The 16,198-nt window shown below is 40.6% G+C and overlaps 1 protein-coding gene across 1 annotated transcript in view; it reads right to left on the bottom strand.

Moving 5' to 3' along the window:
• Nucleotides 1-16,198, bottom strand: part of GADL1 (glutamate decarboxylase like 1) — a 187,735-nt gene that overhangs the window by 57,591 nt on the left and 113,946 nt on the right. Inside the window, exon 12 of the mRNA XM_018562972.1 lies at nucleotides 2,489-2,688. Within this exon, the coding sequence (XP_018418474.1) occupies nucleotides 2,489-2,688 (200 nt within the window). The remainder of the gene's footprint in view (nucleotides 1-2,488; nucleotides 2,689-16,198) is intronic.

Below are 16,198 nucleotides of genomic sequence, written 5' to 3'. Positions count from 1 at the left end.
CACGGCTAATGTTATTAGCCTCCAACTTGTATTTAACATTTCTATATATTTTAATTTAAAAAATGGTAAAAAGTTAAATAATTACAAAAAGCTGACAGATCTGTTTTGGTGGATCACTGGGTTTGGTGGTATTAGTGGATAAAATCTAGTAGTTGACAGATTGATCCAGAAATCTCTCATTTTAATTCTGTGAGTGAAACATGTGACACAAGTGTTGTATGGAATGAGTATCGATGACTTCATGACAAATACCAATGTCTATACTTGTAGATAATTCAAGATCACATAAGCATTATGCTGAAATATGCGGCAAGTTCTTTCCTCAAAGTATCATAAGGAAGCATGTCATGTTTAATTATAAGAATTCTACAATGGAAAAAATGATACTAATCTAGGGTTATATTAAGAGTGATACTAATATGGGTAATAAGAATGAGAGTTTTAGGTAAAAGCTCTGTTTTAAAATTCCTTCTGATATCTGTATATCTTTAGGTGAATTGTTATTTATTTTACCATGGTAATTTGCAACAATAACAAGTTGATAGTGGAATTTGATTATTCGTACGACCCTGGCTTTGAAAACAAGCCATGCATCTCAAATGTTTATAATTCTATATCTGTGTCCCAATTATTTTAGATTGGGATAATGTTGCAAGTCAAACACACACTGCCACAGATGTGGGGGAAATGTGACATGCTATATGGCAAGTCAAACACACACTGCCACAGATGTGGGGGGAAATGTGACGTGCTATATGGAACAGGCAGCACTCTAGAATACCTTATGCTCAGTCAAAGTACCGCAGCGCTGAATACTGAAAAATGGCCTGGATGGGAAGGGGGTTTAACACCGCGGATGTCAACTGGTTAAACATGGACATATGACCATATTTACACATCATGGTGTCCTAGACAAACCTGAATAATGACCACCTCTTGTCTCTTGTATCATGCAATTATAATTCTAGAATGTGCTTTTGGAGGTAACATATGATCTTCTATTTATTAACACCTTATTATTAACTGTAGACCAACAAACAACAGATAGAAGATAGGGACTGTGTTTGTTGAGCTGCACTCAGTTTGCTTAACCATAAATGTCCAGAGGTGGGCAGAAGAGGGAAACAAAGCAAGAAAAAATATTACAGATTGTAAATTTGTAAACTGGGAGCCACTCTTATATCTTGAGGACGTTCTATCATAATGTTGACTCCGTAGCAGGAACATACAGTAGCTATTGCCAAAGCAGACCAAGTGACAACTATGGGGCCAAAGAAGCATCAGATCACTTCCCCAGGTAAGTACCTAAAAAGCCTTATCTTTCTACATAGACAGCATTTACACTACTGACTGCATTGATGGTCCCATGACTTTCTGTCACTTTTCACATACTTTGTATGTACTTGATTAATGGATCCTTGTTTAATACAGCATTGAGCAATATATTGTTGCTATAGAAATAAACAGTAGTAATACTAGGTACTACAGAACAATCCCTGTTACAATCAAACCAGATGCTTGTCCCAACAGATCAAACCTATTCATACAGCCTAACATAGCTCTTAATATCGGCCAGCACTGGCCAGCTTGCTATCTGTTGCACACCTGCTTTATATTTAAGGTTTGTTTCTCGGCACCATCATGCAGAAGGTTGATCTATGTGAATTAAAACACTGCAATGTGAAACATCCAGATGTCATACTGCCAAATTAACTTCTAGCTCATTCTTTCTAATTCGCTTTATTAAAAGTGACAACATGTTATTTGTTAGCAATTGAATGAGTACAGTTAGTCTTAAACTTCTAGCAAACTGCAGGACTGCAATTCTGTATTATAAAACAGTGGGAAATCTCCCAGTCATTTCTTCTGTCAATACCATTATTACATTGTCTAGGTATACTTGGATGGCTTCAAGTCTGCATTTGACATGTATTATTAAAGTACAATACATTGCTTGCACAATGTTAATGACTAATACCAAAATTCGGTTACTTCTTAGAAGATACAGGGAACATTTATAGCTAGACTGCATAAAACAAAGTATTAAATTATTGTTCATTCACCTAATTTGACCTGCATTTAAATTAAAACAGTTTAACCATCTAATTTATTTTAATATTCTGTGATACAAACAGTAATAGAGAAATATGATACATGCTATATGAAGGCAGCATCTTCTCTGCCAGTGAGGACCTGTGTTGACAGGCTTTAGGGCTTGTGTCGATAGCATCAGTTTAATATCAGTCTGAGATGTTTCTGAGATCATTCATAATTTATTGACAGGTGCATTTGACCTGCACTGGACCTCATTCTGACCCTTTAACAAACTAATTTTAGAAAATCTTTTTCTTTTGCATTAGAAACTTAAAACAGTAGTAACACCAAGTGACCACAGATCAGTGCTATATAGTGGCTTTGAAAAGAGTAATTTAAACAATTAAAACATGCAAACTTTAGCATATGTTCTAGGGCTATGTTATTGTCTTACCTTGATAATGCTAGGGCACGGTTCACTCGCTCTTCAAGTCTTATGGTCCCCAAAGCTTTCCACATCAACCAGAATTTGAATGCATCTGCACGCCTACTGCACTGAATGGATTTGTCTCCTGTGTCATATCGAACATCATAGAATTTATCTTGCTGGAAGAGATAGGAGGCTTCTGCTGAATGACACCTCTTAAGCAGGTCCTGCAAAACAGGATGAAACATATAAAGAAAAGAAAATGGCAACAATGCTCGGTACTTTAATTTTTTTTTAAATAAAACAATCTTTAAAGGAGGTCACACACTCAAGATCTCTTCAGATTCTCTTCAGAGGAGTATAAGACTGGGCAGGTTGCATTACAAAATAAAGTGTAACTGTACTGAAAATGCAGTTACACTTTAATCTGTTTCATACAAAAAGCTAAATGCACAATGTAATATGTGAACTGTTTTATCCGCCAGAGATTTTGAATTCTGCTCATACAGTCTTGTAATCCAAAGCAGATATTGGAGCTACATTGCAGTCCAGGATCCAGCCCAACCTATGACTGGACTCTAAAGGAGCTGCAGGTATTCTTTTTTCTGTGTACTCTTATGCTGTAAAATGAGTGCTAATGTATCTATTAGGAATAAGGTTCACAAAAAGAAAGCTCTAACTGTCCCAAAAAATTATATCAAATGTTGGTACAGTGTTGCATGACTGAATAAATGTTAGTCAAAATATCAGGAGGCTGGTATTTTTTGACAATCCTAAATTGGAAGAGGGTGGGCGGCAGGTAGGATACACTTTATTTTTGCTTTTGTCTGCCTTACTCCTGCTTATAGGATTTCCCCCCTGCATTTTCATCAGCCCTAGACTCGATGTAGTCAGCAATCGTGAGATTAAGGAGCTGCATGTGTGCAGAGTGTCTGCAGAGTGCTTCCTGCAGTGAGACCTGACCACTGTGGTTAAGAAAAAACTTGGAAAAGTGTCACTGAGGCAGCCAGCACCACCATTGCTTCCCCTTTCAGGGATCATAGGATCGGAGCTATGTTGGTCATCAGAAGGGATCCTACCACCATCAAGAAATGCAGCAAAGAGGTTTTTACACAGCACCTGCTGGAAATGCTGCTTTTTGGGCTTCCTCTGAGATGGTGGCAGTAGAATATCCATGTTATCCTTCTCTAATAGAGTGACCCCCCAACTGTGGTCCTCTCTTTGATGGCCTGAATACTGTGGTCCTTGCACAGGCATTGAAGCATATAAATCCCCATTAGGAGCAAACTGCTTGCAGAAGCGGTGTCACTAAGGGCAACACTGTCCTCAGCAATCTCACCCCACCCACGTACAACTCCTTTAAGAAAATCTGTTCCAATTTCTTGACTACACACTCTCTCATATGATGTCATGCGTGGGGTGGCTGTTGGGAATGTTATTTGTGTTTGGATGAAGTGCTTAATTTGAAGATATCTAAATATTTCACGGGAAGGGAAGTTAAATTTAGATTGTATATCAGGGTATTGGATAACTCCGTTGGTATCGGTGAGTTCATTCAGGCGTGTCACCTTATTTAAGGTCCAGTTATGAAATACTGAGGGGGACTCTAAGCCTGGAAGGAACATTGGGTTACGGATGATTGACATTAGGGGAAGATGAGGGGAGAGAAGGCCACTGGAGTATTTAACTGAGTCCCATATCCTGAGGGAGTGCCGAGTGATTGGGTTAGTAATGCTGGATCTGGCGTCAGCCGGCGAGCGAGTAAGGAATCCTGTTTGTTACCATGAAGGTAAAATTTATGTTGGGTCCTACGTAGGCTTTTGTCCGCGATATTAGTTAGGAGTAAATTTAGATCTCGCCTAGCCTTATCTAACAATGTTCTGTTTAGTTGGGTTGGATGTGTCGTGTATGCTTGGGTTTGTCTCGTATATGCGTCTTCAAGAGTTTTCAAACGTGCTTGTCTTTGTTTCTTGAGGGAGGATGTCGCAATTACATCCAAAGTGGAGGGAGCTTGGTGGTGGTCTGACGAGTCAGGGGAGAGATGGAGTTCCTCAAGGATGGCAGTTAGCTCTTGGAGCGAAGAAGCGTGATGTTGGCGCCCTTGGTATGAGAACGACAATTTAAAGGGGAAGCCCCATCTGTAGAGAATTTTATGTTGTTGAAGGATCAGCAGTGCCGGTTTCAGTTCGCGTCTTTTTGCAATGGTGGATGGGGCGAGATCTGAAAATATTTGGTATTCATGTCCCTGGAAGTTGAGGGGTTGTTTGATACGGGACTCCTGAAGTACGGTTTCTTTGGAACGAAAGTATAAAAATTTTGCGATGATGTCGCGTGGTGGGCCATTTGGCTGGCGGCGTGTCATCTGCAGTCCCTATAAGTATGGTTTCTTTGGAACGAAAGTATAAAAATTTTGCGATGATGTCGCGTGGTGGGCCATTTGGCTGGCGGCGTGTCAGGGCTCTGTGAATGCGTTGGAACTCCAGTCTTTCATGGGGTATGGACGGAGCCAATTCTTGAAGCAGTGCCGTAACAAAAGCCGGGAGGTCTAGAATAGATTCGGGTATCCCTCTTATTCTGATATTTGAGCGGCGTGATCTATTTTCCAGATCTTCCAGTTTAGAGAGGAGAAGGGCATTGTCGTATCTGTTCCAATTTTTAATGTTCTCTTAAGTAAGAGCCAACTGTTCCTCCATACTACAACATCACAGAATGAGGGAAGATGGTAACTTACTTCAAAACAAAACATAAGAAAAGTATCTCTGTTCAAAATTCAATCTCCCTGCCCATTGCCAATTTACTTATCTCCAAATTAAGCATTATACCTGCACCATTTCCTGCACTTTACCTTTTCCTATATTAACCCCATTTGAGTGGATGTGTCTGCAGGGTTCCCAGTGCAGACAACTGATCTCGGACATCTACAAACTCTTAGTTACTGCCCAAGGTGATTATTTTCCTAAGCATCACTATGGGGTCTATTCACGAAGCTGCCGAAGGATCTAGCCGTATCTTCGGCCGATCCTTCGGCTAGCTTCGGCCCCAAGACCCCTTCGGTTCAGTGGAACCGAAGGGGTGCTGTACGGGCTATTCACTATAGCCCGTACAGCTCCTAAACGTGGCCGAGCGGCTCAGTCGAGCCGAACGCATATGCCATTGGCCGGCCGACAGCCTGCTTCTGACAGCTGGGCGGAGCCAGCCGTGATCGTACGGCTGGCTCCGTCCACTTGCAGAGAAATCAGCATCCCTGGTTACCTGCTAACCAGGGACACTGATCTCCAAACAGCAAACTCTCCCTGGCGCTCCGGTAGTCTCTCACTCCTGGCTGCTAAGGAGCGAAACACTGCTGTTTCTTTTTTTTTTATCTGACACGGAGCCATGTCAGAATAGAAAAAAATAGAAAAATCCCATTGGAATGCATTGCTAGCTGGTAGCATTGTACCCGCCCTCTGCTGCAGTTCTTCATCAGGTCCATCAGCAGAGGGTGGGTACAATGCTAGTTTACTATTGGCTATTGCAAATTGAAATAGCCAATAGGAATGTAGCAATGCATTCCAATGGGCAAACCTATTTTTATTTTTTTCTATTCTGACATCGCTCCGTGTCAGAATACAGAAAAAAAAAGAAAAAGCAGTGTTTCTCTCCTGGGCGGCCAGGAGCGAGAGGCTCCCAGAGCGCCCAGGAGAGTTTTTTTTTCTTTCTTTTTTGACGGCAGCAGGGGAACCGAGCAGAACAGCCGAGCCGAATGCCGCGCAGCAGCATTCGGCTGTTCACTCATTGCTGTTCGGCATCTATAGGAATAGGCCGAACAGCAGTGAGTAGCCTGCCGGAGGTTCGGCTCAGCCGATCCCGATGTTGGATCGGCTGAGTTGAACTCCTTCTGCACTTCGGGTCGGCCGAACATGCTGAGCATGTTGACCGACCCAAAGCCATGTGAAGCAAGCCGATGTACGGCTGATTTCAGTCAATGTACGGCTGATTTCAGAGGTCTTGGGAGGAGGTCTTGGGGAATGCCAATAAAATATCCATTTGCACCCTATACAAGAAAAATCAATACAAGATACTGGGATTGAGTTATTAAAATCAAATAGGCTGTTCACTTTGAAAGGGAACTTTCATTTTGCTTTGTGAATAAGATGAAGCGCTGCTGACTTCCATCATCCAATCAAACACAAGCAAATATACTGTTTTTTTCCCCTTTTCCTTGCATATGATTAGGTATTCTTTGTAAAGTGAATTTTCATCACATTCACTAAGCTAAGGGAAACGTCCCCTATAAAGTGAGCAACCTATTTTATTTTAGTAAATCAATCCCTCTGTATCATTGGTATCATACCCCAGATCTTCCCGTCTGTACCACATATTCTGGGAGTGTCCTCAAATTTGTGGTTTCTGGAAACAAGTGGTGTCTTTGCTTGGGGATCTTCTAGACACAACTGTGCCTATGGGCCCTCTTCATTGTCTTCTAGGTCTTCACTTCCCCGCTCTGTCTAAGTATTCTACAAGAGTAGCTAATCATGTCTTGACTGCGGCTAGGTGTCTTATCTCCCTGAAATGGAAACAGCCCCTGCCACCCTCTTCCCCAGATCTCATTAGATGCATTTATGATATCTTTAACAAGGAATATTTAACATGCTTACATAACTCTATGTCTTTATTTTAGAAAACCTGGTCTTTTATTTTAGATGTACCTCACCACCTTTTCCTCCCTCTTATAATTCAACTGAGAGGCTCCTGGACTGCCCAGGAGAATGGAATCTCTTTTTCTTTTCCCACTTTCCTTCCCCCTCTTTCTGCCTATTGCAGAATCTTGTTTCTCCCAATGCTTTCTTTTTCTTTTCCTCTCTCCCTCTTCTGAGCTTTATACTTCTTCTCGCTCTTGATATGTTATGGTTATTTCATACACGTTGACAAGGATTATGTTCACCTTTATTGGTTAAAATACCGTGTATTGCCTTTGCCATGGGATTACGAGTTCTGACCTTTTCTGTATGTATATCAGTACCTATTGTGGCTGATTGTTGCGCCTTGTCTCCTGTGATAACAACGTTTAATAAAGAGGAAGTTATGACAAAAATTGAGGAAAAAAAGAAGGGAAATACACATACAGTATAACATGAAACCTGAGCACGCAGGTATAACAACCCAATGTGGTGTGATCACAACACCACATTTATATGAAAGGTCTCATATATAGAAAGAGGCATTGAGGAATCCATGGTACCTTATTAAAAAAAGGGAAAAAGAAAGAAAAAATAGAAAGAGGGAAGAGAAAAATCAAAATCCCCCATTCATCCCACCAACTCCAAAGGGGTACCCCATGAGAAAGAAAAAAAAGAATATTGTATCTAGTTGTCAAAGTGATGAAATCTTCACAGGAGGGAGTAAGAAGACAAGAAAGGAAAAGGAGAAAAGAAAGAGAAAATATTAGAAAGCTCAAGAAGAGAGGTAAAAGCATAAAGAGTGTTCAAGGAAGGGAACAGTAAGGGGAAGGGGAGGAAAGAAGGGGATAGGAAAAGAGGTCAGGAGTACCTTCCATCCCCCACATCCAGTGGTCACGAAGCGGACAAAAGAGGGTAACAGGCCCCCTCTGGGCGCATATGCTCTAACCAGGGTGGCCGCACCTTCAAAAATGTGGCATGAGAATCCAGTAAAATAACAGCCATTTTTTCATTGACCATCATACCCATCACCCTCTGAATTGCCTCATGGTATTTAACTGTATGCATCCTCCATGCCTATGATATTGTTAATTTAGTGGCTTCAAGGACCCCAATTTTGTTTCGCTTTAGCCAAACAACAATTGGTTTGTACAACAGGGCTTCCCATGGATTCCTGTAAACCTGTGCACTTTGGGGTAAGTCCACCATATGATGCATTGTGCCCTTTTGAGAACCACCCCAACATTGGTAGAGCTCCTGGAGACATGGCAACAGATATCATTCCAATCCTCCATAGAGAGTGAGAGAGAGAGGGGGGTACCTATTTCTTCCTCCCAATAAAGGTAATACTTTTATAGCTACCTAAAGATTGCACCCGCCAGGGCCCTATAATTTTGTCAATAAATAAATCACCAAATTGTGTGACAACAGAGGCCACAGAGCTCCAAGACCCTGTGAATCCCACAACTGAAATGCATGGGGATTATTGTACTCCGGGAGGAAAAATGGGTAACCCACCCGGTGGTAGATCTGGAGACATGAGGTTGCTGAAATACCGCAACAAGTCTCACACTTCAATCACCCTCCATTTTTTTAAAGGAGTTTCCTGTAAGCTTGGCAATGATAGAAAATCAAGGCAGACTGCAGGCTGACAAGGAAAATTCAATTATAATAGGATTACATAAAAAGATGGCTTGTGTAGCAAATATATAATTGAATATCAACTAAACAAAACTGGAGTTTCCCTTTATGATTGGGATTTCCATCAATGCTCTCTATGTAATGAGTTACTTTGAGTGCTCTTAACATCCTAGCCAATGTGTATGTATAATGGCTGTCATATACAAACATGTTTAATCAAAGTTGCTGTTTATCTTAGTTGAAGGCCAGCTTCTGCTCTTGACTTTAATGATCATATTCAATAGAAATGACAGAGTATGCTATTTTTTGTGTGAATTATTCCTAGTTTTATGAATAATGAGAACTGTAGCAAATCTTATTGAACCGTGATAGAATTTTTTTTTTTTACTTGGCACAATGCAGACCAAACCAATCTCTATAATGATTGCTGTAGTCCCCAAAGAATTGCCATCTGTTTTGAAAGCCTTCTTTTTTATGCTACACATTTGCTCCTCTGTAGATTTTTTGCAATAAAACTTGACAGCATTTCAACAGTACATTAAATACTGACAGAGAAAAAAAAACTGTTCAATCTATTTCAAGTGCTAGACAAATAATACTTTGCTGGGTTTTGGCTAAAAAAGCCAACTTATATTTTCCTTATAACACATTCCAAACATTGTGTTTTTTTCTAAAGAATAAGGCAAAATGAAAAAGTCACACCTATCACAAAATGTTTACATTATTAACCACTCATTCTCCAAGTATATTTTTAAAGGAAAGCATGCACATGTTTCAGAACACATATACAAGATGTGTTACCAGGAGAGAACTTAGACTGCCAATCTGGCACCTCTAGCATGTGCCAGACATAATGGCAAGAGTATTTATGTATTGGTCTAAGACTGTATGGACTTCTCAGTCTCATATCTACTAACTGTATGCTTTAAAGCTAAATCCCAGGAAAACAGCTAAACACACATATGAAAATGTATATGGGAGCTGTTCTCCCAAATAATTTGTTCTTCTGTCAATCTCCCTAGGGGGATACAGACAGCAATAAAAACATGACAAGTGTTCTAATCCCTTACCACTCATATTACCATGGACATCGGAGTGAGAGCAATAATTTTAGCACCATCACTCACTGTTAACTCTAAATTGATGTGAGGTAAAGGCTTTTAAAATGCTGACTATAGACAACTTTGGGTATTGCCATTTCACAGTTGGGTGCGATTTTAAGGCTTGATATGCTTGGGATCTATTACCCGACACAAATTAATCGTTTATATTTTAACAAAAAAATGGGTAATATATCTGTTTACATGCAATAACATTTTAGTGTATTTTAGTGTACTTTTTCCTAAAAAATTAATGTATCTTGAAAATTGCAACCAGCATAAATATATCATTGTTTGGGGTTTCAAGCAGTTTTCTAGCCAAAAGTTCAGATTTTAACATGTGTGTGCAAATATTGCTCTGGATGCTAAGTGGTTATGTGTTTTCCATATCAGCTTTTCATGTTTTCACTTCCTGCATCTTAACATTGTCCCCAGTGTTTACATACTTTAGAGAAGGATCTCTGTTGGTGAAGACAGCATAGCTCCTTCTGGCAGTGCCACAGTGTGTGCTCTGACAGCCTTCACTGAGTGTCTGCCAAAAAGAAGGTCTGCACCAGCCAAAGGTGACCCCACAGGTCATCAGTTTAGAGATATTCATAAATATTGGCCCTAGAATTATTGCTCTCACTCTGGCGTGCATGGCGATACCCAACATGTGTATCGCGATAGTTGTTTTTGTACGTAGACGCACCCGCTGCTTGTTTATGTGAATGCGTTTGTTTAAACAGGCCCGCAGCAAATGACGTACTATGTATGTCAATGGACACAAAGGGTTTAAGAAGCTGTGTGTGTATGTCTATTTACGTGTGTGTGTGTTTATTATTGTGTATTAGTGTGTGTGTATTTCTGTGTTTGAGTGTGGGCGGTGTATTTCTGTGTATGTGTGTGTGTATTAGTGTGTGCGTATTTCTGTATGTACGGGGGTGCATGTATTTCTGTGTGTCTGTGTGGGGGGTATATTTCTCTGTTTCTGTATTTCTGTGTGTGCACATATTTCTGTGTGTGTATATTTCTGTGTGTGAGTGAATGTGGGACTCTGTTGGTCCTCTATAATTAAAATGAAAACCTGTGGGAGAAAAAAAACACACACATATACTGACACTGCATACATATTCACATGTATACATGCTGATATGACACACACAGAAACATTAACACACATACCAACATCACTCACAGAAATCTTGACAATACACACACACAAAACAACACAAAAAATATACTGACATTGCATACAAAGAAACTATCACAAACACATATGCTGACATTATAAACAGATGCAGACATTAACAATGGTACCGTATACAGGTAAATTTTGTTTTGAAGTATATAATTTTGTTAAATTATGGGAGAAGAAAATGTGTCCATTGGCCCCCAAGTGAATTGAATTTGAGACTCCTGCTTTAAGCTATATGTGGTGTTATAGATCAATATGATTCTGTATCCTGGCACTGTATCCTGTCATCACATAATTTGTATGTGTAATACGTTTTGTAAATTTTACATTATTATTTAGGTTACATAAAGTCGCAGTATCCCTAATTGAATCATTTTAAATAGAAGAAAGTCTTTTTTAGGTATTTATCCCTGAGACTCGTGATTTTTTTTTACCTAGCAATAATAAAATTGAGCATTTGAAGTAGTATACAGAAGAGATCTAACAGCTATCACAAATTTCAAAATTGTCTTTAAAGTGACATTAAAGTCACAATCCCCCCACCACCATGCTTCTTTAAGGACTTACCTTAAATGATGCCTCTTGATACGATCATCTTCTTCCTTTCACTTGTATTCAGCAATCCCTCCAGCGCTGGTGCCGGTCTCTGATCCAGCGCAGACTGCTGTGTCTTCTGTGTCCCACGGAGTCTGTCCGATGTGCACGTTCCCGGCTGCGTGCCTTTATTTTCATTGTAGCTTTCCTCCTCTCCCCACCGGTAATCTCCACTGCACATGCATCCACTGGATTCTGCAGCTGGGAGTTAGTGGCCTAGTACCTATTTGGTAACTTTCTTATTTTTTCAAATGTTTTTGGATATATCTACTGCTTGCTAGCAGTAGATATATGCAAAATAATTGAACATCAAATCATTTTGTTTTCCAGAACAATGTATGCTTAATCGTGAATCTATGAACCGAGCATGCATATTTATGGACTGAACTATCCCATCTAAAGGTTTCCAAATTTTACTTTACCTCTGATGAATAAGCAGGAGGTTAAAACCCAGCCAATCACTATTAACCCTTGATCGATCAGCAAGCCTTAGGCTAGAATTAAACCTTCAATACACTGCTAAAATGTTTACATGGATGGGTCTATGTTAGATGAGCTAGGAAAATATATACATTAAAAGACATCTTTGAAAATGCTGAGTAGTACTTTGACTAAGAAGTTGAAAATGAGAAAGCCTTACTGATTATACGGAAGAGTAGACTCACTAAAGATAATGAATGCATACAAGTGAAGATTTCTTCCCTTTTTGATAGGTGTAGGTTGATCCAAGTAGAAAATTACTTTTTTGACTGCAAAACTGCAGCAAGAGTAAATCGATTAATTTATTCGACAAAGGGTGCTTTATGGCTCCTTAAATAAAATAAATTAAACAAAAGGCACCAATAGCACTGTTCACTGGAAATGCAACAACAGGAGGAGCAGCAAAGGCGTTTAGAATTTTTAACTATACAAATATGAGCATTAACTGGAACAAACATGCAAGATATTATATGGTTATTAAAGGAGAAGTTTTGGTGAATAGTAGGGATGCACAGATACTTTTCGAGTACCAGTGCCGATACTTGGCATTTTTATGAGATCTACCAGGGTAGCAGAGGTTGCAGATGGGACATGGCTCTGGCCCTCCACCACTGTCCTAAAATCATTAGTCTCTATTGTTTTTTTTTTTGTTTTTGTAAAATATATACACATCATGGGTAGCGGGCAAAAAAGAAGGGGGGGGTATTCAACGTTTCAGAGGAACCTGACCTGAGGATATTAGGCACTAAGCCCCCACAAGGAGTTCCCTCCCAGGGGTCTCCCAGGAAGAGAGCCCCAAGAGAGGTCAACGTAAACAAGTGAAGGCAGCAAGCAACCCTAGAAATCTCTAAACTGCAGGCTTATCTAGGGGCAGAATCAGGGAGCAAGGAGAACCAGTCTCCATGATCATAATACTCCTCTGCAGGGAAGGCCTTCTCCCCTCCGAGTCCCAATCGGAGGGAGGGGGCATCTGCGGGTCCCGTTGCTGGGTCACTTTACTGCTCCCTGGAGACCGGGGCTCCGTCTCCTTGGGCCTCTTGGAGTGACGAGTCTCTCGGAGCTGGGTGGGAGGAGCTAAGTCCGGCCGCCGCTGAGTGGCGTCAGGCAGTCCCTTCCATACTGCAGGATGGCGCGATGGAGACCTCCGATCACCCGGGCTAGAGGTCCCTTCAAACAGGCGGTGGAAAGCCGATTTAGGGGTCGACTTGCGCCCCTTCTGCTTGCCCTTCTTGGACATATGGTAAGTTGCATTGAACGTGGGCTAGGGTGCCTGTTATGTAGATGCTGTGTCCGGAGCTGGAGCTGTCCACTTCCTCACACGGCCATTGCCAAGCCACGCCCCCCTAGTCTCTATTGTTTTAGAAAAACTGTCACATGACAATAAACAAAAATGTATCAGTACTCGTACTTGTAAGTACTCGGCAAGTACCAGTACTCGTAAAACTGGTATCTGTGCATCCCTTTATTTATATTTATAAAAACAAAATCGTACATTAAAACAGAGATGTACCAATCCCAGGAGCTCCGTGTGATCCTTACAAATGACAGCTGCCTGCTAACTTTTGAATTTTTCTCTAGTCTAGTCTTGGAGCTCAAAAGTATCGGTACATGTACTCGTACTTGTACCGAGTACTGTACTTGGTATCTGTGCAACCCTAGTGAATAGATCAATACAAATTCCTCCCAATGCTTTAGCATTCTTGTGATGATATAGCTCTCCTACGCTGGCTCTAAGACTGAGAACTGACCGAGGTTGACTGGTCAGCTCTCAGTCTTGGCTCCTAATGTAGGGGTTTTCTGCTCCCCTCTCTGTGCCTCCAGCACCGTCTAGAGCTACAGGTTGGGAAGGGATAGGCGCACAGATAGGTCAGTTGTCAATTAACCAAATGGAAGTAGAGGTGAGACGCTAGACCCATTGATTTTCAGTTCATAGGAAAAAAAGTGTCTCAAGCAAGGCCAAAACTTGCCCATGTTTGGCAGCTCTCCACAAGGTGCAGGGCCCTACAAGTCTAGAGGTCACCTGACATAAGAAATCTACAGCTACTCAAATCAGAAAAAAAGCACCAGACAAATGTCTTGGAGTTTGAGAATGTATTTTTTTGATCCACAAATATCACAAAGACAACAGAAAAGAGCCAACTCAAAGAACATATTTTCTGTTGGGTTCATAATATAAATGGATCAATAAAATACATTTTTAGACTCCTGAGACATTTGTTTGGTACTCTGTCTGATTTGATTACCAGTTGTCAATTAGGCGATTTTGGCCAACTATAAGCTGATTTAGGCGCACAGAAGTAAATTAGTAATTTATAGACAAAAAAATAAGGATTGGCTTTACTTCCCAAATAGGGTATGTTCATTAGGCAATTTACCAAAAGGATTGGCTTTACTTCCCAAATAGAGTATGTTCATTAGGCAATTTACCAAAAGTGGCAGAGAGGAGTTTCTCTTTTCCTTTTGGCTTATGAATATTCTGCTTTTTCAGTTTCTCAAAACTCAACACTCTTTACACTGCCTTAAGCTGACCATACAGGTCACAGTTTTCATTAGATTTTAACCAATTTTGATACACTAGTAATCATGAATACAATTGATTGACACAAATTAAACACTCTACTGCCTACAAGTTTGGTCAACAACTAGAATTCGGTCCATGCCAAGTATGATAGGCAACATTTTAATTTAATTGAATGACAGCTTCAATAAAGTGTAGGAAAAGAAAGGTTGAAGGAAAAATGCAATCAGATTGATTTGAAATCAGAATGGCAAAAACTAAGGCAACCTCATAGAAAAAAATATCAGATTTTGACTTGGGTAATCTTGATTACAAGTTGCTATGTGTATGTCCAGCTTTAATTCCTATAGGTACAGGTGACGAAATCATACAGCATTTTTCCATTAACAAAGTCTTTATTTTTTCTTTCCAAAAGGTAGGCAATCAGGAAGCCCAACATAAAAATAGCTTGCTGCAGCATATAACAGATACGGGCTCACCAATCCTCGAGTTGTCTCTCACACTCACAGTGTCCCAGTCCTGTAACACTTTCTCTTGCAGCACTGCTGCTCTGGCCTCAATCCTCAGGGCCACTGTCTGTTACCTCCAGACAACTCTCAGTAACGTGCCAACCTGCACCATAGGTTTCACACACCTGCAGCTCCCTGCTGCACCGGCCTCCACTGACTCCTGGGTGGAGTTCTCCTGACTCACAGGTGGGGCCCTGAACACATCCCAGCACACTCTTCATAAGGGATGTGCACAGGTGCACAATCAGGTGCTGGTCACTACTAACCCACGGACCCAGGAATGGAGATTTTATCCCACCCAGAGCTCTAAGAAGTCTCCTGACTAGGATCCAGAAAAAAAGGAAAGGACCGAAAAGGCAGTTCTCTCCTGGTACATGTACTGTGTTCCTAGAGCCACTCAGCCCCTCTGGCTGAGAATCCTGGGTCACTTTGAGGCCACATAACACAGTGGTATTGCCACGCAATGCCACAGTATACACTATAAACAACCTGGGAAATGAATAAGATAACACAAACCCATATCTTCTTGGGTCCTAGCAATGCTCCTGTGGTCAACCTTTCATTAGAAAAAAAGTAATACAGATACGAAAACAGGTCACAATTTAATAAAATCAGCTCTATTGTGAAACCTCACTAATTTCTTTTCTTTCTCCCTAAAGTCAACTGTGCTGGGAATGTACGCTAATTCCTTTTCATCCATAAAACTTTACACAAAAGGAAGAATGAATAACAACATAATAAACATCTCTGCTACGCACATTTACACCAGTTCTATGGGGGAAGCTTATTTTGCTGTCATTTGTCACAAGACGTTGATTCTGTATTCTTTGTAAAACACTGTTACAGTGCGTATCTTCATTAGTATGCCAATTACAAAACAAATCCTCTGCGTATTAAGGTGCCTTATCCATAAACCCAGATTATGGAGTCTATAAACTTACAACCTATTAATTTACCCATTGCACCAAAGGAGACTTTCATTTGTACCACCTCAGGTCTCAAAGTTGATTTTTGTCTGGAAACTCTGTTGACTGAAATACATATGACTCATGGACAGGCC

The sequence above is a fragment of the Nanorana parkeri genome, unplaced genomic scaffold, assembly GCF_000935625.1.
Source record: "Nanorana parkeri isolate BGI_ZX_2015 unplaced genomic scaffold, ASM93562v1 scaffold618, whole genome shotgun sequence".
NCBI classification, from domain to species: domain Eukaryota; kingdom Metazoa; phylum Chordata; class Amphibia; order Anura; family Dicroglossidae; genus Nanorana; species Nanorana parkeri.
Note: the sequence above shows the minus strand (reverse complement) of the source record. Positions and strands in the feature narration are given on the sequence as shown.